At 38.0% G+C, this 27452-nt stretch overlaps 1 protein-coding gene across 6 annotated transcripts; it reads left to right on the forward strand.

The window, feature by feature from the left end:
* Positions 1-1628: 1628 nt before the first annotated feature.
* On the forward strand, positions 1629-26844 carry LOC107088985 (calmodulin-regulated spectrin-associated protein 1-B-like). Of its 6 annotated transcripts, none has more exons than XM_015381477.1 (20): positions 1629-1974; positions 2393-2580; positions 9490-9752; positions 10602-10763; positions 10847-10927; positions 13108-13140; positions 14034-14175; positions 15201-15340; positions 15519-15615; positions 15815-15941; positions 16322-16404; positions 17863-17962; positions 18079-20323; positions 22460-22596; positions 22692-22900; positions 23010-23072; positions 23369-23456; positions 23554-23675; positions 25938-26056; positions 26163-26844. In XM_015381477.1, the coding sequence occupies exons 2-20, from the start codon at positions 2394-2396 to the stop codon at positions 26451-26453; spliced, it is 4689 nt and encodes a 1562-aa protein (XP_015236963.1). In that variant the 5' UTR covers positions 1629-1974; position 2393; the 3' UTR covers positions 26454-26844. The 6 variants fall into 6 exon arrangements, with proteins under 6 accessions (XP_015236963.1, XP_015236965.1, XP_015236966.1 ...); XM_015381479.1 differs by having other exon boundaries at positions 23599-23675; XM_015381480.1 differs by lacking the exon at positions 23010-23072.
* Positions 26845-27452: the final 608 nt, after the last annotated feature.

A 27452-nucleotide genomic window follows, 5' to 3' on the forward strand; every position in this document is an offset into this window, starting at 1 on the left:
AATTGTTGGCAAAAATAGAAAATAAACTATCCAGAACCATCATCAAGACCATTCAAATTTCTTTTGCCTGCATATAGAAACTTGACCCCAGTGCCTTAGTAGTGGCTTAATTGGAACTTTAATTGGATGTTTGGCTATATTGCCATTAAAGATGACCAAGGAGGTGGGTGTTGACCCTTGTCCCCATAGATATCCTATCACCTCCTCCTTCCCCCAAGTGAGGAGTTGCACACCTTGATGGCTTGAGGAACAAAGGAGTTCAGCAGTCTGTTGGTCCTACATTTGGGGAGGAGAAATCGCCCACTCATCAGGATGTTGTATTTGATAGAATGGCCCAATCAAAGTCCAGCTTGAATTACATTTCTAATCTGAGATTAAGTCTTCAATATCTAAAGGTTATGGAAAACATATTCTCAAAACGCCTGCAGCCAATGGCGTAACGGCATAACAATAGGCCCGTAAGCAACATTATCTGGGTGGGCCCCATATGAAGTATAACACCCCTATGGTTTTAATCTAAGCTCTGGATTACCCATAATTCCAAGTCGTAGTGTAAAAAATAAAATTAGATCATTATTGCGGTTTGAAGCATATTATATGAGTGTATTTTTTTGCCAATCATCTAATGAACTATACACAGTTATTAGCATAGTAATTAACAGCACCACTGTCTGCTTTGTTATTGGTGTCGTGTTTAAACGGCTCACCATCATGTTGAAATCTGCCATGTGTTGGAGTATAAGTAAGAATAAGGTTTGGCCAGTAAACCTAGTATCAGGTGGATTTAAGATACATTTTTCACACCGTTACATCTGCAAGGACACGTCCTTGTCCACAATTGTGCAGGCGACCAACCAGGTGTCAGCGACGGGGCCCCTAAGAAGCCGGGGGCCCCTAAGCAACTGCAATCTCTGCTTCTTTTTTTTTTCCACAAAAAAAAGATACTTTATTTGACCAATGTACATTACACCAGGTCAGAACTGCATTAATTGCATTCACAGAAAGTGCATAAAGCATATCTTAATACAGAAGAAAAACAAATATAAACAGAGAGGGGACAATAATAATGGTAGAAATAATAATAATAATAATAATAATAATAATAATAATAATAATAATAATAATAATAATAATAATAATANTCTATTTATCTTTGTTTCATTATTTTTCTTATTTATTTATTTTTTGTTCTGAGGTATGACAGGAAGTGATGTGGATCATTCCACTTTCTATAGGGGCCTGGGAAAGGACCAGCAGGCATTTATGGTTTAGACCCTATGGTTTTTACCAGTGCAAGAGGGGTGGGACAACAGAAAAAATTGTACTCTTTAATTGTTGGCAAAAATAGAAAATAAACCATCCAGAACCATCATCAAGAACATTGAAATGTATTTAATTGAATTCCTTTACATTGAATCCACATCAGAAAATCAAGCCAAAAGCTTTGGACTATAATGCAATCAAAGAACAGGTGTTCCAGACTTTCACTTTCAACCTCACAAAAACAACAGTTTTCCATGTAACTGCCATCTTTACTTACAGATAGTAAATAGAGAGACACTCTAACCAGTGAACAACAGCGCCCTCAGCTGGTAAACCAGTATATTCCAGGCAGGTAACACCCGTCCCCATAGATACAGGCTCCTACAACAGCTCTCCTCTAGCACCGGTAGTCCGCTGACTTCTCCGGGCAATGACAGCTCCTGCATGAAGCAGCTAATGTTTACACTTTCAATTTCCCACCAGAACGTTCTACCGGATGGTTGCTAAACAGGCTATTCTTCATCATTGGATTAACGGACATCCAGCGACTGCTTCGCTCCGACAGGCCGGAGATTTGTGTCGCTGGACAGGGAGGAGTCTCCGTTATTCCACCGTTGGCTGGAGGATCCAGGCCCAGCATGTCTGCTTTTTAATATTACAGCTACCTGCAGAGCCGAGGCTATACACAAGGACGCAAATGCGCTCTTAGAAGTGAGTCTCTATTTATAAAAAATATTGATTATATAGGATAACACACTGTCTATTCTTTGCTAAATGAATTTATTTATTTATTTATTTATTTATTTATTTATTTATTTATTTATTTATTTATTCTGGCATTAGAACCTCTGTTCCTTATTGTTCAAAAGTGATGGGTTATAAATAAGAGCTGTCAATGATCTGCAGACTTCAGCATGACACATCACCATCTGATTATCACTGCATTAAAGCGTTTACTTATGAGGAGTGAGATAGAGGAGGCGAGCCTGGAAGATCTATATTATTTTATTTCATTTGATTTTATTTTACATCACCAAGCAGGTGAAGCAGGCCCTGCTTGTTTTGTTCTCTGGTGATGTAATGCTCTTTGCCTCCACTAGCTGGGAGATCTTTGTGTCTCTGCCTGCAGGATGGATGTGAGTGCTGGCAGGGACAGCACCTGGAGGAGAACAGCACGAGCTGAAGATGAGGAGGATGGAGGAGGAGCAGGAGGAGGAGGCATGGAGGCTCAGGTTGTACCACTGGAGCTCTACGATTGTGCCAGGTCCAAAATAGAAGCTAACCTACGCTGGTTGTTTGCTAAAGCCTACGGCATAGGTAAGGATCTCTCCTCCCTCTGTTCTTCCCTGCACACACTCTTGAGCAATTATTTAATCAGACATTTCTCTCTTGATGTGTACAGAAAAAAGAAAAGAAAATATGTTTGCATCTCTGTATGTTCCTGGGGCCCCCATAAAACATGTATAGTTAATACAACTATTCCTTATTTGTGCAGATTAATGACGTTTTTGATAAAAAAAAATAATTTCGCTGAAATGCCATTAGAATGATTATAATATTAAGTGTGTCTCAGTGCCAAATCTAGCTACTTTTTCTGCTTTTGGAGACCAAGCAACGACATATAAAGCATCGAACTCTGCTCTCTAGAGCAAGTAGATTGGTAACCCCGCCTCCTGCTCTCCTCTATCTTGTCTGCTGTCATGATTCATGCAGCTATTATTTCATACAAATGAAAAATGGAGAACAGATAAGCAGATCATGGCTTGTCTACAGTGAAAAGAAGGACTGGGTTATTTACTTTTGCTGTCGCCTTTTTGGAAACACAGGGAGGAGCAATCAGTTAGTGAGTGTAGTGATTGGGAAAAAAATCCTTCATTCCTTTCGAGACAGCATGAAAAGTCAGCTGTGAACAAAACATAGAGAGGAAAACAACAAGAAAAACGACAACAAAACGTAGAACAAATAATGTATGTCTATTCTATTCAAATTTCTGTATCTGTATAATGGGTCGGTTTTATGTGTTGTTTTCTCAATTCAGAGGTCCCCTGCCTGTCTTTGCCTAGGGCCCGACATTTTCTAAGTCCACCCCTTTGTATGTTACAAGAACATAAGGGAGTGATGTCTCAACTGTAAATCCTAAAAGTTATTCATTTTGATTTCATGTACACACAGGTGCCCCATTCATTTTAATGCCTGTTAATTAATCCAGAGTAGAACAGTGTTTTTCAGAAGGGTCGAGGAAACTTTGTCTAAAATTATTATATTGAGGATGGATGGAGTTATGCACAATGAAATCCTGAAATAAAACGTTTTTAAAGCTGCAAAATGTTTGATACTGGGATTTAACTTTCCAGCAGGACTTGTAGATCCAACAGTAAAGGAAGGGTTTTAATTAAAGTATGTATGCATGCAAACACTGTCCACTGAAATTCAATACTTAGATGCCATAAAGAATGGGAAGGAATAGTTTAAAAATGATGTCTGCACACATCAATCAATCAATTGATCCAACACATTTTGTATTTCTGCTTCAGTAAAGGGATTTGCTATCAGCTAAAATGATTAAACTTCCCTAATTTGCTATGTGAATTAAAACCATGCAGTTTGTAGATGATTTAGAGTGAAAAGAAAAATAGATTTGGAATAGAAAACATGAAATAAGCAGAACCCAAATGCAGCAGATTAAACCTTTTTCTGCTGCTGCATTAATCTTTGATAACCTGAATAGTTTTGCTGTTTTTGAGAAGTTATTTTTTGTTTCACATATAAACAGGTCAAGCTTGTGCATCTACCAGCTGCTAAAGTTCAAGGCTTCAGAGCCTTAGCTGACCTTTTCTGATAATATTACCTTCAGGGTTTAGATTATTATATTTTCCATCAGATTTATGCTGCTCCAAAAAGTATTCAGCTGAGTAAAATAATAATAAAAACCATAATTCAGACTTTTAGAGACTAATTTTAGTCATTTACAGCTGGGAGTATCACTCTGCTTTAACTATGTTTGGTTACTCTAAGGATATTTATAAAGGAAATCCCAAAAGTACATCTTTTTTTTTATTTTATTTGGATGTGCTGGTCTGATTTGTACTGATTTTTGTCTGTCTTCGCTCCAACTGTGTCCTGAGATCTCCTCTATGGTTTAAATGCTTTATGGGTTAATTTGTGAATCAATGCCTTCTCTTACTCTGAATGTAGACAGACGGCTCTGTGTTTCTCCTCAGTGAAGGGCTGCTGACCTGTCCAAACTGTAGCCCTGTGTCTGCTGATTTTAGGTTTAATAATTAAGGTCATGAAAAACATCATTAAAAAAAAATTTGCACATTACTGTGGCCAAATCTTTAAATAAATTATTCTTTTTAAATCAAATATAATAACGTGTTTTTGCAGAATTTATTACTCATCAAAGTCAACTTTTATTTTAGTTTTTTTAGCTTCCTCTTGAATAACAAAAACAAGTTTTTTGACTAAAAAACTAACAAAACAGAAAAAAAAACAGTGACAGCAGTTTTTCAAATCTTCAGCTTAGACACTGAGAAGTCAGCCTACGTCTCCTCCTTTAATAGAGAGGTCAGTAACATTGCTGGATCTAAATGAGACTACTGAAATATACAGATTACAGTGCCGTGCTGGTTAGTAGATGTCTGGAAATGAATACTGTTATGTGGGTTTCTGTGCCACTCGCTGTTTGCTCGCCATGGACTCTGAGGACTAGGTCAGTGCTGCTTTTTACACGCCCCAGCAGGACAGTGTTGGATTGGGAAGCAGATGCTAAGGCTGTCCTCATGTTACAGAAAAGTTGCTGTAGTTTATGACTCAGCCATAACAGACACAATCTTTTCCCACTGGAATCCTGCTTAGGAGAGCTCAGCAATTTGGCTGCTATTTGCAATTTTTTCCCCCCGTCTAGGTAATGAAGGGCACTCATAAGTGTTAATATTTGCTAAAAGACAGAATAGTCAGAGCCATTTTTTTTTCTACTTTCTTTAAAGTCAGAACTTTGTAAACCTTTCCTGCTTAATAGGGCCGCATTTAAACATTTAAGTATCCTTCTCCAAACTTCTCAGGATACTTTACTGTAAATTGGATCTGTCCTTTCTGAAAGAACCAGTGGAACCCGAGTCGGATTTTTAGGCTGCCTTATTCACGCACCATTTCAGATGTGCTCATGATCTTCCTGTGAGACAAAAAGAATGATTCTTCAAATAGTTACCTGAAAAAATGTTGCATTTTAGGCACTTTTTTATTAATGTGGTGAGATGCTTAGGATCATTGCACCATTATCTTCCTGGATGGTGTCTTCAAATGTTGCTCCAATATTTCCGTATAATATTCTTTCCTTGTTCTGCCATCCATGTTGGGAAGTGCTCCAGTCCATCCTGGCATAAAAGAACCACACAACATGACACTGCCTACTTCATACTTTTTTTTTTGTCAGGCGTGCAAGCTTCCCCTAAATTTAACTATACCCTTTACAGAAAAACACTTGTGAACAGACTAAAGGAGATGAATCCATTTTTTATTATTTTGTGCATTTGCAAACTTTATGTTGTTTTTACTGTGGCTTTTGGAACAACGACCAGTTTCTCTCTGAGAGGCTGTTCAGGGATTTTTATCTCTAGCATAGAATTATTTCTTCCTGAACTTTCTAATTACTTGAAAGTGTTTAAAAAGATGAAAGTGGTTTCTGTAGGCATTTGAAATCGAACAGAATCAATAATCTGACTTGTGTTGTGGTTTCTTTCTTGTTTTATTAATTTCCAGTGTTTGCAGTGTTATTATTAAATTGCTTCCAGAGGAGTTCCTCTGGTGATCTCATGATGTACCAAAGCTATGACATCATCATTTGGGATTAGCTGCACCATTTAAAGCCATAGATCACTTCTGTTCAGTTTCTTAGTCCTTGATTATTTGACAAGCTTTTAGAGTTCAAAGAATACAATGGAGTAATATTATTTTAATCTAAATTTTAATTCACCTTTTTATTTCGTTACTCATTCTAAATCCAGTTCTGAGGCGTGTTTGAGATTCATAAAACCGTTTGATTGTTTAAGGTATAGTGGAGGAAGATTTCCGAGTGGATCATCAAAATAAGTGGTCCACCAGTGGTCAATCATACTGGTGATATGTTTCTGCAAGGTCGTCCTATGTGCTCGTCCCCATTTTAACTTACCGGTAGTGAGTCTGACATAGTGGAAAAATTGCAAATCTTCTTTTGGAAAGTAAGCTTGTATGAGCGATGCAAACAGCAACTTTAAAAAAGAGCGTGCACAAGGAGAAATGGACTAGAAAAATAAACCTGGTTGGACTTGTTTAATTTGATCAAATTGAACATATTTCTGGTTGCGTAGGGTAGAGTTTAGGACATATCAGCTTTAAATGCAAACCTCAACATAAATGCAGGGGTGTTAGGAGGACTGTCTTTGTTTTAATCTGGTGTGAAAGTCAGAGTCAGCCAGTCACATGTTTAAGTGTTTAATGGGATTGGACCTGAAGGCTTGTGTTCTGTTCAACAAAGCCTTCTTGTTTACACTCATAACATGCTAATTCCCGCCCAATGGAGACATATTTTACTAGATTATGTACCAGAAGTTTTTTTTTTATCCAATTTTGATTCTAAAGCTTTTTTATTAATAATTTTCTAATGTAAAAAAATTATTCCATGATAATGTAAAAAAACACACAAAAAAAAAACTGTATCAGAGGTGCTACATGTTTATAATTTTTCTAATATTAAGTACCTTTCTCCAGAGGTACACCTAATTTAAATTGAAAAAGCTGCTAGGTTGGCTTTAGGCCTGCTAGGTAAAACCTTTAGACGTGTCCACGTGTGCATTGTAAGGATTGTGTTTTTTCAGCATGCCCTCTTCTTCATTAAGCTGTCTTACTGGAATCGAAGAGCTGCATCATTCTGCTTCATTGCCCAGAGTCTGAAAGCCCTGCATCATCCGTTGGTAAGATGTTTGTGTCCTGCCTGAGACAGCGCGTGAACTGGAACAAAGACTCTCCTTATATAAAGCCACACAAAGACAACCTTTCTTAATTCCCCTCACACACGCTCACCAGGGTGGGCTGTGATGCTTCGATCAGATCGGTCGATATCGATCAGCAAGGATTAGAGCAGAACTGCACACAAACACACTTCCTAAAGTCACAGACCGTAAAAAGGATGAAATGAGAAGAAGATGGGACAGCATCCCAGCCCCCACTATTAGCCATGCTGACATTTCTCCCCTCATCAACCATCACCACGGCAACCAAGAAAGGACAAGGGGACATTTAGGGTAGCTGAGGCTGAGGCAGAGTGGAGCTGGAGCAAACCTAGGCAGACTTAATCAAACCTGATGTAGTGTGCAAAGAGCATTTTATATACAGGGTCTTGGATACTCATATGTACAACTATATCAGCTCTGAGCAAGAAGGAAAGTGTGGTGTTTACCGTGTCCAGCATGCAGTGGGTTGATAAAGGCACAGATTTCTGTTATTTAGGTCCACCCTTGCTGTGCTTTTGTTGTTCACTGAGTTTTGTTTTCATATGGGTAGTTAATCATATACATACTTGTGAAGACAAATATTATCCATTTTATTCTTTTGGTAGCTGAACTTATTTTCCTTGTTTGTCAATTTTTTGGCTTTTGGTTACACAAGAAAACAGTAATATAACAAAAAGCTTTGAGTCAAAATAAGATATTTCCAATGAAACTGCTGCGATTTTTATATAAAGCTGTTTGCATTGTTCATTACAAATGTAAATTGACCAAATGACAGTTTATGTGTCTAATTCTCAAACCAGACATATGTTCTTACATGCTCCTGCTCGTATAGCAATTGTTCTAACAACAGCGTAAATTGTGTTCAGATGTGGTGTAGGAGACAGAGGAAATTATTGACTTATAGAAAACATAAAATAAAATGTCTTCTCTATTAACAAAAACTGTCTGTATTAAATAGGAATAATGTTCAGAGTGTTGTTTCTCTCTTTTTGCTGTAAAAGGGCCACTCAATGCACCGCTACATATAAACTTTAAAAGCAATGTGTTTTTTTTCTCCAGTATATAGCTGTCACTCAATTAAGAGTAAAAGAGTATTAGTTAAAAAAGCTACTTAAGCAATGAGTAACTGAGGATAACTCTGCAATTAATGTAAAAAAAAAGACCAAACAGACAAAAATATAAAATTATGTGCATTAAAATCTATTTAGAAAAAAACATACAAAAGTTATTACAAAACAGCAGCTTCTGACAAAAAAACATAATCCATAAAAAACATAACATTTCCCAACATAAAATGCATAAAATTAATAGATTTACATATGTCAGAAAAAAATAAAGTACCTCTAGTGACAAATATTTACCCTGACCTCCAAATGGCACAGCAAGCTCAGTTGATATAAACAATGTTAAAATTGTCAAATGTGTGACAGGAAAGACATCTTGCTCTTTAATATGATCTGCTTTGAGATTCACTTCCTGCTTAGAGCCAAAAGGAAGCAGCTGGTCTGCCCGTGTTCAGACTTGAAAAATGAACACAGTGCTCTTTGTTTTATTTGTGCAAAGAAAAAAAATTCTTAAAGCATGTTATTGTGCTGAAAAACCTTTTTTGGTTTTAAAGACAATTTAAATTGGCCTGGGTTTCTATTATTGATCAATAAAACACATGTTACGCTGAAGCAGTCTTGAGTCCTATATATCACCTCATTTGATTCACTGTTTAAATCAAATGTATTTTGCTGATAGTAGAAGGTTTGTCTCTATTTTTTTGCTTGACAAGAACAGCTCTGTTCTTGTCACCGCTGCTCTGCATCAGAACCGAACGTGCTGGAAGCTAAAGATCCTGCAGCCTCTAAATCTGGATTAACAAGTCTAAGAATATAAAAATAACCACCTAACGTGTGTGTCCATGAGCAGGAAAACACCAGCTTAAACATCGGTCCTAAGTCTGTTAACTCATTGACTTACAACCTGACATGTTCAGCATCTGAGTTTGCCCTAGGGCTGTGTTTATTCCTCTCCAGACAGTCTAATTCCTCTTCAGTCTGTGTGCTGTGTTGTTATGTAACATGGTGAAAAGGAAAAACTTATGTGGGTGATGGGGCAAACTGTTAGGATATTTATTGCAAACATATATCTTTCTTTACATTATATTAAAGAAAAAAACCCAGACAAAGCATTCTGTAAAAAAACAAAAAAGAAAAACAATAAAAGCTGTCATTGGCATTCCGTTTTACAGATAACATCCCTACAGATCTTCGGGATCCATTTTATACAGACCAGTATGAGCAGGAGCACATCAAGCCCCCCATCATCAACCTGCTGCTGTCTGGAGAGCTCTACAGCCGAGTGTGTGGGCTCATCCTTCCAGCTGAACAGGCCGCCTCCCTGCAAAGCCACCAGTCTGTCATCAAAGCCCTCTCTAGGAAAGGAATCTATGTCTTGGAGACCAACAACACGCCAGTGTCTGATCGGGATCTCAGCTCCTCTCCTATTAAAATGGTTGGTAATTCATTCTGACTCTGTCAAAAGCGCAAACAAAACAAAAACTGCAACTGCTAAAACCAGCCAAAGAAACAACCTTTTAGAGACACTTTTGCTAACTTAATTTGTCCAATTATGTATTAAATAATGAAAAGTTTAGCACACATCTAAAAGGTCCCGTGGAGCATCTAGTTAAAAAGGTCCTTAAAAAGAAACGGCTGAAATTCATTCAGAGGTTCTAAACAATACTAAAAAGTCTCTATAAGAATAATTCTTTACTGAAGTGTTTTAAAAGCTTCTTAAACAGGAACCATGTCTCTCCCAGTGGGTGAGTCTGAAACCTGCTGCTCCATAGGTCCTTTGTGGCTCCAACAGAACCAAACAAGGAATTTGAATTATAGAGACAACAAGTAGTCGCTCATTAGCAGCACTAATGAACATTCCTGCTGGTCATTCGGATTGTGAGCCACTGATTGTATACAAATTCAAAGTGCTATAAAAGTGATGTAAAACTTATTCAGTTGATTTAAAGATCCAAAGTGGTGTATTAATCAGACATTCATTAGAATATGTGTTTTTTTAGTCCAATAATACACTGAAAATAGTGAAATAATTTCCTTTTTTATGTAGGTCAAACTCCACATTCAGCTATTGGAAGTCAATCATTTAAAATCAGATCTGACAGTTTTGGTGGTTTTTGAGTCTGATAATATAAGAAACCAACTATCAAATAATTATTAGGCTCAATGTGCAACATGGTTATTTATGGGGATTCTGTCCACAGTGAGGTTGTTTAACCCTCTCCCACAGTGGGGTAAATACATGATCATAGCATCATAGCTTTTCTTTGTACTTCTTTGTACTCAGAATTCCCACGTCCACCTGATCGATGCTCTGATGATGGCCTATACGGCAGGAATGATCAGCACAGAGAAGGTGGTGTCGTCTGTGAAGCGATTTTCAAACATCACTGCCTCCAAGGAGCTTCCTTATGACCTGGAAGATGCTATGATCCTTTGGATTAACAAGGTTTTAACCAGGCAAATATGTTCAGGTTTTGGATTTTTTTTAACACTTTCAGCTTACTGTATTTATTATTTTCTTTCCCTTAGGTCAACATGAAGATGAAGGAGCTGACAGAAAAAGAGAGTAAAATGAAGCAGCACCTCATGGAGTCACCAGGTCACCATAAGGTATATGTTTTTTTGTTTTCTCATGTCACTCCACTGTTTAAAAAGGCTGAGTGTTGAATTGTGTCCTTATTCAGGAAGTTAAGTTGTGCTTTTTTTAATGTAATAGAACAAACATGGCATGTCACAAAGTAGGCATGCATTATGGACACCTTATATTAGTGTCTGGCAGCATGTGATTCCATGTGGTACTTTTATTCGTTGTGTAATTTGTTTTAAATCTGCTGCTTTGTGGTTGAAGTACCTCTAAACTCAGTGTGATTCAAGGCTCAGAACAGAGGACCCAGTATTCAAGGCCAGATAGGCATAAGGATTACTTCAAAAATGTTTCTTAATAAATCGGAACTGTAGTAACAGCAGCTAGGCATCTGAGGCAGGAAACTCTGGTTTAACAGTTCAGTCCATGCCCAGAGAAAACGGTAGGATCCAGGAGTCCAAAGCTGGGTCAGGAAGACAGATCAGAATAGGCAGGATCAAAGGTTCAGGAATCCAAAGCCAGGTCAGGCAAATAGATCAGGACTGAAACAGGCAGGTTCAGAGGTTGAGAGGCGGAACAAGTCAGGATCAGCTAATCAGAAACACTCAGGTAAAGCTAAAAACATTCACCATTGGCTAGAGAGAACAAGAATAATCTGGCCCCAATGACTGGGTGCAAGCACCTTAAGTAGAGGCAGGAGCAGGTGGATCATATGAGCAGTGATTAGAAACAGAGCAGAGTTGGACAGGTGAATTGGAATAAATAATTAAGCCAGTCATCAGTGCCAAGATCATGACAGTGTGACAGTAAAACAAACTGATTAGTAATGACATTTAACTTTCAGTATTTTATCTGCCTGTATTCTCATTCATTTACTCAGAATATCATTAAAACTGTCTTCCAAACTTTAGAATTGCTACTGACAAAACCTTTTATGGACAAAACTCTTTACAAGCATTTGCAGCCCTTATAAGGTGCAAAAACCTTGTAAGATAAAGTACAATTTCATTGCTTTATCAAGATTAAAGACTGAAAGAATTTGAAAAGTCAAAAGTGAAATTTTAATGCAGACAATCATTTTGGGGAGTGAAATATGTAATATGTAAAGGTATTTTTATTTAATTGAAAAAATAATCTTTACCATTTTCTGTTAAACAAATGCAAATATAGCATTTTATTAATTCTTTATTGATTTGATTTGAGGGATTAAGAACTTTTTATCTATTAATTACCGGTAATTACTTTTGCTTTTCTAGGGTATAGATATGAACTCAGAAAGTTCTCCACTACTGTTGGTACTTTTCCCCCTACAGTTATTCCTGTTGCTTTTGCACATTTTTTAAGCATACATTTTCCTTTGCCCTCACCATTTTTTTTTTTTTATAGTGCCCTGTCTGGTAATGTGGCAATAAGGATAATTGTCTTGATGCCAAAAAGAGCCCAACAGATTTACTTTTACAAGAGGAGCAGTAGGGCTATCGCCATAGTGCTCTGCTTGTTTTATGTATACAAATTGCTTTATTATAATTATGCAGGGAGTTTTTCAGATTATATGGACACTGTATGTAAGTAGATCCGGAAAGGAAAAACAGAAAAAAAAGGAGAAAAGATTAAAGAAAGAGGAGACAAAAGGGAGACAACGACAAAACATCCTCAGTCTGCTTCATCACCTGCAAAAAGACGCAAAAGGAACAGCACAACCAACAGACATGTTACGAGACATACATACAACAAAGTAACACCCAGATACCATCGCTGAAGTATAAGTAGTATTATTTAATCTGACATGTACTCTGTGTTACCTGAAGATAAGAATATGGGCTTTCTGTATGGAAGCCCTCGACTTTTCAGTAAAGTGTAACAGCCAGCCTATTTGATGTGATTTTTTGGCATCTTGTGGTCATGTCATGTCATGTTCTCATGAGTTTGTGGCAATGACACAACTTCACATCAAAACACAATGTAGAATTATGGGATTCTAATTTTGGGATTTTTGCCTATATTGTGAAATTGGTTACCTGTATTTGAAATAACATTGCCTGTGATTATTTTCAGTCTAATCATCGTCCGTATCCATTAGCATCAGACCTATCTCTTTTAGAGATAACTCTGATTTTGTGTCCTTTTATCTAAACCCTGACTTGTCTGCCACTCTTACTGTTTGTGTCCCTCTAATCCTTCTCCCTGTGTGCCTCTTGGAAAATAGTCCCCCTCCAAATGGTACTGGAAGCTGGTACCTGTAAGTGTAAAATGTTTCCTATATGTGTGAGTGTTTGCATGTCGTCTGAGTTGGTTTTGTGTATTTAAGTTTCTCACTTAAGCACTTACTTGGAAAGCTGAGTTAAAATAAGCTTTAAAAGGCTCTATGAAGGAGAAAACATAATAAATACAACACAACAGATACTGTTAGGTGTACAAAGAAGGTGACTGTGTGCCACCTAGTGGCAAAAGACGAAACCACCACTTCTTTCTCTGTTGGTCTGCTTTATTTTTAAGCCCCACAGCAATTCTATCTACATCCATTTTCCTCCATTACAATATCCTCAACCCAACTGTTACCATAAAGCAGCATGCATAGAGTCCAGTTTCAGACGGCTCCACATGCCCACCCACTGCTTGTTTCATTTCATTGTTAACTTCCACCCAATTATTTCTGTCTTCCCTCACCAGCCTGATTTATGGCATGCTCTGGCCTATTGTTTATTGGAGCCTCTGGAGTTCCCTCGCGTGGTAATGTACTCATCATTGACCCCTTTTTGTTTATTTTTCACCTTGGATTGTCTCTCCCTTTTATCTCCATTAACCCTAAATGTGGTTTTTTAGTTATTCATCTTTAAAACGAAATACTGCTGACATGATGCCAGTTCTCATAGGTGAAGGCTGATTAGTTTTTACCTGCCAAAATGACAAAACCCAGAGTGAATTGATATAATACAAAATATGAGTTTTTTTTATAAACGGTTCAGAACCACCTGGAGAAAGGAACTCCACTGTATGCATGTTAAAGTGAGGGAGCAGAGTTTTCAGAAAGTTGGAAATGTGCTTATGTGTGAAACGTGGACCTCTGGCTTTCTGTTTGTTTAGATAAGGTTGTCTTTCTTCTGTTAACCTGGCTCCTCCTCCATTATGTAGGTACGGTACCGCAGAGATCATCTCTCAGGTCGCACTCTTCAGCACTTCCCCTTGTTGGAAGACTTATTGAAGGATGTGAGTGACGGCACAGCCCTGCTTGTTCTGATCCACTTCTATTGCCCGGATCTTATTAGACTTGAAGGTTAGATGTTTTATTTTTTCTTCTTTTTTTTTTTTTGACAAAATATTTGCTCATTTCTAGATTAGAAATTAAGTCATCACATGAAAAAACAGAAACATCCACATAGTAGGGGTGTAACAGTTCATATATTCATACCCAAGATACCCAGTAGAACCCAGTTGGTTCTGTACATACAGTAAGTTTATCAAACAGGTACAGTGTTGATTCTTACCTTAACACGTGTAACATGTTTATGTGCTGAACCCAAACAGATAAGACTCACAGCTTTATGTGAACTATTTATGCAATACAATATGAAGAAACCTCCTCGGCGAAAGGGGATTCTCGCTTAAAGCTGTGCATGCTGCATTCAAGTGCAGCTGGGACATAAGGTCGTTGAATTATCAAAACAGCTTAAACATGATTTAACAATGTTTTATTCTCAACTATTGGCATAGTTATATAAAACTCTAGAAATTAATATTATTTGTTTTCAGATTATTTGTGGTGTAATTTATCCATCCCGTCTTTGTAAAGCTTTTTCTTGCTGATTTATCTATCATTTTTTATAAATAAATTAGCTATAAATTATCTATAAAAACTATAAAAAAAGATCACACTAGATATTATGTTACCCCTTCACCAGAGAACTTTAAGTGTTTATCCTATTTCTAGAGGCACAGGCGATGAGTTAGGATTCACTGCAATATGGCTTCACTAATTTCAAACAAAGATTTGATATTTTGAAATATCTTTATTTTGTATATGCACAATTAACACAAATAGAATTTGTATTATTTGTTTTTAGAGAACAATCTTTTCATTCTTAAAATTTGGACACAAAGCACAAAATTGTTACCTGCTTCTCCCTGTTTAGAGCTGAGTAGTATAGCTGATTTTAAAAACATATGTAATAAACATTTTCTCTTCTAAATACCTTTAGTATGTCATATAAGATAATATAAATGTCTATAATAGGAAAAATAATTTTACTTAAAAGTAGACCATTTTTAATTATTGACAATTTTTGTCATGCTTATGTGCAGATATCTGCTTGAAGGAAGTTCCCTCCATAGCAGACAGCTTGTACAACATCCATCTGCTAAAAGAGTTTTCTGTTGAATATCTGAACCAGTGCTTCTATCTGAATCCAGAGGATCTTCTCTACTCACCACCTTTACTGAAGGTAAATTCGAAAAGTGTCATTGGAGTTACACTGGGCTGTAGTATAGATCTGGTTTGGCATTAACTAACTGACTGAAATGTAGACAGCCTCAGTGAAATATGCAGACTGTGAGATTTGTAGCTTCATGTAGCCTAAAAAAGTCACCTATTTTTTATTATTATTAAATGTTGTCTTGCAGAATAATGTGATGGTCTTCATTGCTGAGCTTTTCTGGTGGTTTGAGAATTTGAAGCCAGACTTTGTTCACCCCAGAGACCTTCAGGAGGTCAAAGATGGTAAAATTACTGTGTTGCATTATAGATTTTCTTAAAGGGCAACGCCGGTTCCAAATGGGCCAAATGAAAAAAAAACGGCGTTCCCCTTTAAGCTTACATAACTAATTTAGATGAAAGCTAATTAATATAAACAACTTTATTAACCTGTTGGTTTGTTTTGCTTTATAAATCTGTCTCTTTGTTTGTTTGCTTTTTCTAGTGAGAGTGCTGCTGCAGCCCAGAAATTCACGGTCTCATGTACCCATCTCAAATGTCACCAAACAAAGCTTCCTGCCAACGTCAAACTCAGCTGACATCTTCATCACAAACCACAGCAATGAGCCAAGGTATTAAGCAAAAATGCTGTCTATAATAAAATGCAACAGAAAAAAAACTCTTGTTCAAGATTGTAGTTCACTTCTGTTGCATGCTTTTTCTGGCTTTTTTGCATTATATTCTTTATCTTTACTAAGATAAAGGTTTATCATGCAAAATGAGTATGTAGTGTGAGATGTACATTTGTACGAGCTGTTCTTAATCGCCAAACATTTAGGACTAAACAACTGTACTGCTATTCAAGACACTAAAACAGAAATAAAATCAACTGATTTGTACAAATAGGTAAATTAGACATATAATGGATGGAAAATATGTTTTTATACTATCTCTGTAATTAATGATCTTAGATTTAATATTTATTACTGTTTTTTTTTTTTTTTGGTTTCAGCTCTAACTCACCGTCTAGCCCATCTCAGTCCTTACCGCCCCCTAGACGGAGACAAGAGAACGCTGTTGAGAGGGGCCCTTCAGGTAGTCCACGTCACATATTGGTGCACATTCTGTTGTCCCAAATATTGATAAAGATATATTTACTACGCACCAACAGCAGCAAAACATGAAGAAATAGGATGAATAAATCAAGACCTACAACTTTTATGAGTTTTAAAGATATTCCAAACAAATGTATTCAGCTCTTCCTTTCCAGGAAGGTGTTATTGTATTGTTTGAAAAAAATTACAAAGAAAAACATTAATGAAGACCAAAGAACTCACAGAACAGGTCATGGATCAACATGCCGAGAAGGATTAGGTTTTATCAAAGTATTTACAGCTATGAACACCACCGTGAAGCAATGTTCAATCTGTATTCTAAATATGAAAATGACAAGGATGGATTTAAACTGGAAAAAACTTGGAAGGGCTTCATAAGACTTTAGGTGTAGTTAGAGTTTCACCTCCCAGCAGGACAGCATCACTGAATGTACAGCCAGGGTTGCAATAGAGTGTAGAAAAAAAACTTGGATGAGACTTAAAGAGGCTTTACAGAGTTTTTTAATAATATTGCTACCTGTTGCCAAAACACAGAAATGCAGCAGTCTTCTGCTTATTCTGGAGGCACACGCTCATACTTAACAAGGTTCTTTTTTAGTTTTGTACCTCACTTGGAGTTTCCATTGGTGTCTTAGTTTAGCTGAATCCACAAAATAAATCTTTAATATACTGCTTTGATTGTCTGTTACGTCGGATACCTTTAACATGGACGTGCTTGACCATCCGAGAAACGGTGAGGGAACTTCCAACTGAAAGTAATTTCAGGAAAATGGGCTACAAGCTTATAGTTGCATCAGCACTGAACTACTGAGGTGTCAGTCTGATCTTCAAACAATGTTTTAGTCAAAATTTTTAAAAAGGCTATTTTAAAGATGTTTTCCATTAAAAACTTACATAATGTCTCTTTAAAAAAACTTTGAAAATGGAGGATTAGGTATTTTACAAAGACGAAGGGGTAAAAACTTAATCTTTGAGGTGCAACCCTGGCAAAGACATTCCCCGTAAGACTTTGTGCAAATTACAGCAAAAAGGTGATTTTAAAAAGCTTTGACTCTGCAGGATATGTATCCTTTTCTTCCACCTCATAGATGTGCACCAATTTGTGTTGATCTTACCAATACAAACCTGTTAAAAATTATCAACTCTGGTTGTATGGTGACAAAATGTAAACAAGTTTCAGCGGTCAGAATGCTTGTATTTTTGTTTTTGCCCCAAAAAAAAGGTTGCTAAAAACGTACAGTCTTTACGCACCTGACTTTTGTTCTTTTATATTTATTCGACTAACTACTTCTATGAAAAGTTATATTAGTGAGTTTGTTACACATTTCAGACCTGAACTTTTGATCAGATTTGAGTCCATCTTTTAAATCTGCTAAATTCCTAATAAGTGACTAGTGGTTTTGCAGATTTAACAAATATTTCTTTTAATATGATTAAGGTTTTGCTTCTCAAGATGTAAGAAACCGGCCAAACTCCACTGTGCAAACAGATGGACAGCGTCAAGACTCCATATTGGCATGGCCAGAAAGAAGGGCGAGGTGAGGCAATGATTACATCTGTTTAAAGGCATTTCTCGGTTTTAATTGTAAGTGAAAGTGGGTGTTGAAAACCAATTGCATGGTTTCAACCCATCATCTCACTCTTCTCTGCTTAGACCTTTGTCTCAGCCAATGCCGTATGCAGTGCATTTTGCCAAAGAAGATAATGAGGACAGCATTAGCCTCGCTCGGTCCATCAGCAAGGACAGTTTGGCCTCTAACATCATGAGCATGACCCCGAAACACAAGCTAGGATCAGTTCTGCCTCACAGACTCAGTGGCCAAAGCCTTCTCAGTCACATGCGCATAGAGGACGAAGAAGAGGAATTTGAGGAGGAGGAACTGGTTGCTGTCATTCATCCATCCAATCTTTCTCGACGTCGAATCGTGAGCGAAATGGAGCAGGATGAACTGGAAGCACAGATTGGACCGTCATTCAGCAGGGTTTCTGATGGCTCTCATGTTGCCCGTCAAGACTCAAGTCCATTTGCTCATGACCATCAGGCGGGAGGTTACTATCTGGAACCTTTAATACCAACTGTCCCAAAGCAAGCCAAGGAGAAGGGTATATCAGTGAACAAGCAGGAGGAAAGTGGGGAGAATCACTGCAGGGCAGTAGCAGCAGTGAAAAAAAACCCTACAAATATACCAAACTCCTCAAAAAGGAAGTTCCCCGTGGTTGATTCAGTACTCACTTCTCCCAGGCCCCCTGTCGAGGGGTCAGTTGATGCCCCCCAGTCTCCAGGCTTTTTTCTTCACTTGGGGGCTGAATCAGAAAAGCACACTCATATCTCAGCTGTCACAGAAGCAGGGCAAGACTCTGACTCCGACATTGCTGACCTCGAAGAAGACGATGAGGAGGACGACCAGACAGAGCTGGAGAAGACTTTGAGGGTGAATCGTTTAGACAAGAGCAACATCGATGAATTTGGAAATGGAGAAGTTGAGTCGGCAAAGCTTAGAGAGGACTTGAAGGTAAGCGAGCATGAGGATAAAGAAGATGCAAGCGGACGTTCAAGCCCTTGTCCCAGCACCGTGTCATGGGCGAGCAGCTGCAGCGCCTCGGGTAGCATAGGAGTCAAAATGACCAGCTTTGCAGAGAGAAAGCTTCTTAAACTTGGCCTTCGTGAGGGATACTCAAGTACAAGTAGCTCCCAAAAGACCACACCTGATGGGTCCGAGATTCCCCCTCCATGGCATGTGAAGGATTCTAATCCCATGTTGGGGAAGAATATAACTGCTGGCTCTTTTGTTCCCTCAGAGCTGCTTCAGCTTCACATGCAGCTGGAAGAGCAGAGACGTTCAATAGAATATCAGAAGAAGAAGATGGAAGCCCTGTCAGCTAAGCAGAGACTAAAGCTTGGAAAAGCTGCATTTTTGAACATTGTAAAGAAAGGTGGAGGAAGGAGTGACACACTTCCTTTACCCCTAAAAAAGCCCAAGGAGTCTACTGGATCAACATCTACAGAGAGGAGGAAAGCAAAGCCGCAGTCATGTAAAGATGATTTATGTCTCGATGCTCTGAAAAGTCAAACAGAGGGACGGCCGATAAACAGAGACAAGAGCTGGAACTCTCTTTCTCAGGATAACAGTCCTGAACCAGATTTCAATGAATGCTCCCACTCTATAGATCTACTCAATCAAGCTATCAGCTCTATCCAGCAACAGATGATGCAGCTTTCCTTGCAGCAAGATTTTCTGATGAAACAAAATGTGGTCTCACCACCAGAGCATGCACAAACAGATAAAAGCACAGACTCCGGGATAGATCCAAATACACCCCAAACAGTATCCTCTACCTCAGACTCTAAAGCCTTTGCAGCTCACTTTGTAGATATCGGTGGCAGTAGTTCGATGCCTTCCCGCCGTCCTCCCAAACTTACTTCCAGCCAACGAAACAAAGTAGAGCGCAAACAAATGAAAGAAAAAAGCAAACCGGCTTTAAGTAAGTCCAACGACCCGCTCCAGGTAATCACGACTTCTTCACGGGAATCTAATGATGAAGAACTGGAGACAGCCAGTGCTGCTGAAGTACAGAGCGTTCAGAGGGGTGCTACATTCAGAGTGCATGGAAGCACTGAAAAGGGAAGTGCGCACTCTCCAGGCAAACTAAAATCCCATAACTCGCAAGTTATGTTCAAGACATCTGAATCTGCATCACTGGAAGCAGAACAAGAGGTGGACCAAGCAGCCAACTACAGCAAACAGAATGACTGTGCCGATGAGAGCGCCAGGATCAAGAGTCAGCTGATCGAGGTGGACCTGTCAGAGCTAAAGGATACAGTGGAGGATGCCGGCGCAGATGTCCTAGAAAGCTCAGCAGAAGCTGAGCAGAAAGGTGTAATAGGCTTCTTCTTTAAGGTAAATCCAACTATTATTTTTTTTGTTGTTTATTGACATGTAGCTTTCTTTGACTTCTCAACATTTCACACCCCTTTTAAATAATGTGTTACATTACAACTACAAACTATTTTTAAAGGGATTTTTTTTTTTGACAGACAACACATGCAATGTATAACTGTGATGTTCAGGTAAAGGATACAAGGTCTTAAAATTGAAACGAAATAGGCTGTGTATATTTTTTTAAGCCCCAATAAGTCAGCACTGGGTAAAGTACCTTTACAATTACAGGTGAAAGTAAGCATTTCTCTACACGGGTTGCACCTCTAGAGAGTGGAGGACACTGCATTTTTATTTTCTCACGTTCCTCTTTGCATTTCTTTTGGGGTTTTTTGGCTTGGACTTTGACTGGGACAGGGTTCCACAACTAGGGTCAACAGATCCCATTTCACCACATGTGGGACAAAGAACATGTTTTTGTGTGACAATGTGGGACATCAATGCATCAAGGAGGTCTTAAACAACTTTAAAGAACTTTAACATTTCTGTTTTGCCCCTTTGCTTATAACATTACTATGCTTTGCCATCTGGTTGATTCAGTAGTACATAAAAACCTGCAATTAAAAACGTAACAAATATATTGCATTATTAAACTTTTCCAAGTTCTCTCACATGAGAAAACAAAGTAATCTAGGAGCTTTCATACTATTTCAAAGTGCCTTAAGTTAACACACCTGACTGTGTATAATCAAACAGAACGGTCAGGTTTATAATTGTTCTTTCAAATATAGTATTTTAATGTGCCTTGTCTCATAATAATTTAACTTTATTAATCTCACATTGGAGAAATTTCATTGGGCGGCACCCAGGAAGCAGTGTGGGGTTAAGAGTATTGTTCAGAGACCCAGAGTCGCAGTCTTTGGGAGTGGGGCTTGAAATCAGAAGCTCAGGATTCCAAGCTCTATGCACTAAACATTAGGCCACCACTCCTCAACTCTGCAACAACATGGAGCAACAACATAATACCAGGACATCTCCAAACGCCACATAAAGAGTTTACTCGAGTAGAACAATATACTTAACCACACATTTAAGTAGAACATGCACTGAATTACTGTAGGTTACATTTCTGAAAAAAACAAAACCCATTCAGCTAGGAATCACACCCTGTAGATTAACTGCATAAAAGAAATGTTTTTGGAAATGATCTTCATTTACTGGACATTGTTAACCAAAGAAAAATGAACAAAACCAAAAATATGACTCAAAACTGGTCAGAAGGAAACAAGAACCTAAATGAAATAAAACATTTCTTCAATTTTTCTCCATCATAGTAGAAATCAGTGCTCTTCCAGCACCAAGGAGAGCGCCTGGCTGATTTTTTTTTTCTTTCTTTTTTTATGTTTTGTCAGTCAAACCTCTTTCAGTTCTCTCCATCACAGACAATGCACTTTCAGCACCACAGAAAGCACCTGCCTGTGAAACACAAGAAAAGAGCACAGTCTTAAAATCTAGCACCACTCTGGCTCAGTGCTCACAATATTCTAATCTATATCTTAGACAGCTATCTTGCCTTAGATCTTCTTGGCTTTATACTGCTCGCTTCAGATTGTAGCTTCTAATAAGGCCTTCTGCTTAAATGCAAAGCTGTAGAATTCTTTGCAACTGTATTGCAAAGTTGCAAAGTTGGTCTTGACTTGAGTATCCCTCTTGATGAGCTCCAACAGCGATGGTTCTTCTGCTCACTCTAGGCTGCAGTCATGTGGGAAAGCATTCTCTCTAAAGTTGCACTGGTTGTGAGGATGCTGAAGAGAAGGGATGCAAAAGCAGTCAGATTCGATACAGTCTTGTAGAAGTTGGAAAAATCATGTTTGATTGTTTCTGCCTTTTGGTCAAGAAACTGTTGGACAATAGCACTGGTCTTCATTCCAAAGAAGGAATCAATTTTTCGGAGCTTTGTCTTGAGAGTGAAAATTATGTCATATACCTCACAGATGGTCCTATCCTGTCCCTCCAACAGAAGCAAAACATCATAGAAGATCTTCACTATCTTATTGTTATTTGTTAATGTTAAAGAATTAGGAAAGGTTCAAGGGAGTTGTTCTAGGGCATTGCATGTTTGATCTGCATCATGTGTTGTTATTTAAAATGTTTCAGGATGATGAGAAGGCAGAGGATGAAATGGCAAAACGCCGTGCCGCCTTCCTCCTCAAACAGCAGCGCAAAGCTGAGGAGGCCAGACTCCGGAAACTGCAGCAAGAAGCAGAAAGTGAGATAAAACGTGATGAGGCTCGGTATGTTCTGGCCAAGATTCAAACACAGAAAGTCCAAAAAGGTCCAACAAATATTAAAGATAATTTTTTTTAACTTCTTGTGCTATTTACTCAAGACGGAAAGCAGAGGAGGACCGTATTCGTAAAGAAGAAGAGAAGGCCCGTCGAGAGCTTATCAAACAGGAGTATCTGCGGAGAAAGCAAGAAGCTCTTATGGAAGAACAGGGTCTCACTAAGCCTCGCACCAGGACCAAACCTCGGAGGAACAGACCCAAATCCATGCATCGGGGAGAAACCAGCAGCCTTCCTAAAGGATCCACAACTCGTAAGAACATCTGTTTCTGCTTGAGTAGTGTCCTGTGTTGTCTTCATTTGTGCATCTGTTTGTGGGCCTGCTGTGTCATCCTGTAAGAGTGTGCATGTGTGTCATGCAGGTGATTCTCTGAAGGTGTCAATGTTAATCAAAAACCAGAGTTCAGGAGCAGCCTGCAGGGGAGGTGAACTTTCCTACCTGCTCTGCATGACATCTATCAATAATGCAAACTGCAAAGAAAAGAGATTTCATCTGTATTTTTTTAAGTTTGTCCATAGAATAAAGATGATATTTCTTATATATAGGCATGCTTTTTTCAATCCATATTATTATTTTTTTTTGTTTAATTAATAAACAGGGTTTTATGAATCATTATGAATTAACAATATTTTGTGTGGCTTATCAAGTAAGGTAAATGCTTGTTTTAAGATACAAGTAGTGAAAGTAACTGGTAATACCTTCTTCTCGCTCCCTTATTAGCTGATCTGAGCTTCAGTCATCGAGGATCAACACTGTCGTTGGTGACTGATGCAGACAGCGTCATCTCTGGTGGGGCAGACTCAAACAGGTGACAACTTGTGTTTGTAAATGCACTGATCAGATTTAAAATCCTGCATCTCTATTTACATATCTATTTTTTATTTTTTTTTATACATATTTACAAGGGCTGCATCTGTGTGTTCTGTGGATTCGTTCCCTATGCTGAGCAGGGCATCCAGCAGGAACATGGACCGAGACTGGGAGAGCGCTTCCATAGCCTCATCAGTCATTTCAATGGAGTACAGTGGTGAGTCAGAAACAAAAAATGACAAGACAAAACAGCTTTTTTTTTTTTTTATTCATCCTCACCTGCTGCCAGAAGATTTTCCCTAAATAAATACATTGATCTACTACCATTCAAGAAATAATCCCGTAATATTTTCACAGTAACAACACTGTGGCAAGCCATTTTGATATGTACAAATTTTACTGAATATGTATTCCTGATATAAGAAAAAAACATTTTTTCTTTGTCTACAGTAAATGACCATTTCATGCAAACTGATATTCTCCACATCTAGAATAAACATTCTTGATGTCTAGAAATTTATTTCAGATCTCCATATTCCTAAAATTACTGGTCAGCATTTGCATTATTTTATTAATGAACAAAATTATTTTCAGATATCATAAGTACATTTTCAGTCAAGCTGATACATTTCAGAATGGCCAGTTAAAATGTGTAAACATTTCGAGATATATAAAATAAATATTTTATTAGTACAACTTAGTTGTTGTTTTTTACCGTCTAAAATTCAGTTTCTGCTACAAAAATGTAATTTAGAAAATAAATTGTTACAGTTAGGTCTAGGAGTGTTATTTTAATCAGGAAAAATCTTATTTTAGTGACCCTCAAAAGGAACAACAGTGAGGAGAGTTCTTTTAATAAATGGTAAAACGGCCACTTGATATAAACTTAAGCATTAAATGGTGCAACAGTCTTCTCCTTTTCCTCTTCCTCTTTGTAGCTCTAGCACTGCTTCTCTGTCCTATAAACACATTCTCATCTTTTATTTTAGTTTTTTACATTTCTGAATTAAAATCTCTAGTTGTAGTGGGGTGAAATAGGCTCTTCCTGTTGCCTGTTGTCATGGTTCGCACGTCCTTAACTCTGAGTGGACCTAGTTAAAATTGATTGAACTTATTGATAGCAGCTGTTGTGATACAGAACACTCAGAGTTCCCGACTTTAGGCTAGATCAATTTAGATTTGCGGATATGAATCTGAGTTTTTACACCTGCTTCATGAAATGGACCCCTGGTCAAATAAATGACAACAGAACACAATCAAACCCATTCTGGCTGTTTAAATGAAGGTTGCTGTTAGCACAATACAAAATCCTCTTAACAGGCTGGTTGGACATCAAGTGGTTGTTAAGATCAAGGTGAACGGAGATTTAATTTTATCTCTTTTTTTGTCCTTTTGGAGAATTGATGTAACAGAATGAGAGTTGAGAGATTTTTGTAGCCTTCCTGCTGTAGAGGTTATTTCCCACAGCTGTGTTAGAGAGCAGTCACTGTTAAATAGAATAATCATCAATCTTTATTGTCAACTACAATTTGCATTGTAATCGAGATTACCGTTTCAATTAAAAAAATAAAAGAATAAATAAAAAATTAAATACCTAACAATTCAAAATAAAGGCAGTATGAAAACTTTAAACTGGCTTTAGCATCTTATCAATTTGAACAATTAGAGTTGCTAACGTTATGAAAAAAAGCAGTTTATATGTCAATTTCTAGAGAATAAACAACTTTTCTTTGGGGTTTAAAAACACTGCTGATGTTTGGAAATCTATAGACAGTTTAAAACAGAGAACCTTTGCTGTAATGTCTTACTGTTACATGCTCAAAGTCCATACATCCATCCATTTTATTTACACGCTTAATACCAAGTGGGGTCGCGAGGTGTGCTGGTGTCTACGGGTGAGAGGCGAGGTTCACCCTGGTCAGGCCACCAGTCTATCACAGGGCAACACAGAGACAAACATTCACACACAAACTCACACCTAAAGAGAATTTAAAGAAGCCAATTAACCTAACAGTCATGTTTTGGACTGTGGGAGGAAGCTGGGAATTGTACCCAGAGCAGTGCTACCCACTGTGCCACTGAGCAGCCCATCCTATAAGTCATGCTCTCTAGCACTGCTTCAATATGTTGGAAAACACAAACTACTTTCAAACAGATTCTCTTAACTCTCTCCTTCCCCTGACTTAATTTCAACAACCCATGAGTTCAGTTTAAGCTTTTCAAACAGTGATAACATCTACACTGAAGGGCTTTATCTTCAGGGTGACCTGATGCAGTCAATAAAAGAAACTTGGGTTTGTGAATTTCCAAATTGCTGGTCACTGCTCAGTTTAGGCAGATCAAGCAAAAAAATTAACCTTAGCCATTTATGTTTTCCATAGCTTTTCCATGGACTAGATTGTTAATAATATCAAACTTCTGATCCAAATTATTGAGGAGAGTAATTCAATTTTAATTTGTGTATTTTTTTTGTGTACAGGTCCTAAACTCTTCAAGGAACCAAGCTCCAAATCCAACAAGCCAATCATCATCAATGCCATCGCCCACTGCTGCCTGGCTGGGAAGGTTAATGAGGTTCAGAAGAACGTTATCCTTGAGGTCAGTGAAATAAAACAGAATAAATCTAAGCTGTGCTCACAAAGCTTCCTGCGTTTTGTTTGATTTTCTGATCATGTGTGTTTTTGTCTCTTGTTATTATTTCCAGGAAATGGAAAAGTGTGAATCCAACCACCTCTTCATCCTCTTCCGCGATGGCGGGTGTCAGTTTCGAGCCATTTACACATACTCACCAGACACCGAGGTGATCGTCAAGTACACGGGCACAGGGCCGCGCACCATCACCGCCAAGATGATCGACAAGCTGTACAAATACAACTCAGACCGCAAGCAATTCACCGTGATCCCCGCCAAGACTGTGTCCGTTAGCGTGGATGCTCTGACCATCCACAACCATCTGTGGCAGATCAGGAGACCAGGGAGCGCTCGGAGAAAATGAGCAAAAATGACACTGTTTGTGTTTAATAAGCTACAGTTGGGCAGGACCCAAAAAAAGTACAAACTTGAAGAAGATTGATGGGATTAGAAGGAAAGTTAGATGATCTATGGCAGTGTGAGTATTTAGCACCCACTAACTCACTGTACTCTGTCTTTTCAATTCGTTACCTTTTATTATGCATGGTACACCTATTTTAATTTTATCATAATCCAAAGCCACCTACCGTAGTCTTGTCCCGCAAAATCTCCTTCCAGAAGCAAACATGCTATGCTACTGATGCAAAGTGCAGCTTTAGGCAGGCTGTGATGTACCAAGTCAGGACTTTAAAGTTTGTAAACTCAGCTTGGCATTTAAAAGCAAAAAAAAAAAAAAAAAAAACAACAACTACCGGTAGTTGGATTCCTTCACACTGGTACCTACTCAGACGATGAGCTTTGAGCATACGGATGGGTTGAATATTAGCAGTATTGGTCTAGTTTAGGGTGTGTGCAGAAATGAATGATTGTGTCAGTAAGGGTTCAAGCATTGCTTTAAATTGTTATTTTATTTTGTTAATTTTATTCAATATTGAGTCTCTTTGTTGTTAAAAGTGAAACCAGGACCAGTAACATTGGTTTCACAGTAAGGGAAATATTCTACTATTCATCCTACACATAAAGCATTTTTTCAAATTATACCATCTCTCTGTGAAAATCCATTAATCAAAAGCAACCAAGTTATGTTGCCAAGCAGACGGCTTTTGCTCCTATTTTGTTGTCTGGTCAGGCATTAATGTTTGATGCAGCCTCGGTGGCTCAGCTATTTCCTGCTGATGAGCAGTTGTCAGTGTTTGGTAAAATGTTTGGAAAAGAAACTGCACTATACTTGATATATTTGTTTGCTGCATTTTGTACATTTTTGAACAATATTTTCTGTACATTATTTACAAGTTCTGTTTAATAAAAAAAAAGTAGGCACTATTTTAAAGTTTCTTATGTTGGAGAGATCTTATGTCTGATA

Source organism: Cyprinodon variegatus, unplaced genomic scaffold, assembly GCF_000732505.1.
Source record: "Cyprinodon variegatus isolate N-32 unplaced genomic scaffold, C_variegatus-1.0 Scaffold234, whole genome shotgun sequence".
In the NCBI taxonomy this organism is placed as follows: Eukaryota; Metazoa; Chordata; class Actinopteri; order Cyprinodontiformes; family Cyprinodontidae; genus Cyprinodon; species Cyprinodon variegatus.

Coding starts and splice junctions, on each gene's coding strand:
- LOC107088985 (XM_015381477.1), top strand. CDS start 2,394: ATGGATGTGAGTGCTGGCAGGGACAGCACCTGGAGGAGAACAGCACGA. Junction 15,942..16,321: donor AACCACAGCAATGAGCCAAG/GTATTAAGCAAA, acceptor TTTTGGTTTCAG/CTCTAACTCACCGTCTAGCC. Junction 22,597..22,691: donor ATAAAACGTGATGAGGCTCG/GTATGTTCTGGC, acceptor TATTTACTCAAG/ACGGAAAGCAGAGGAGGACC.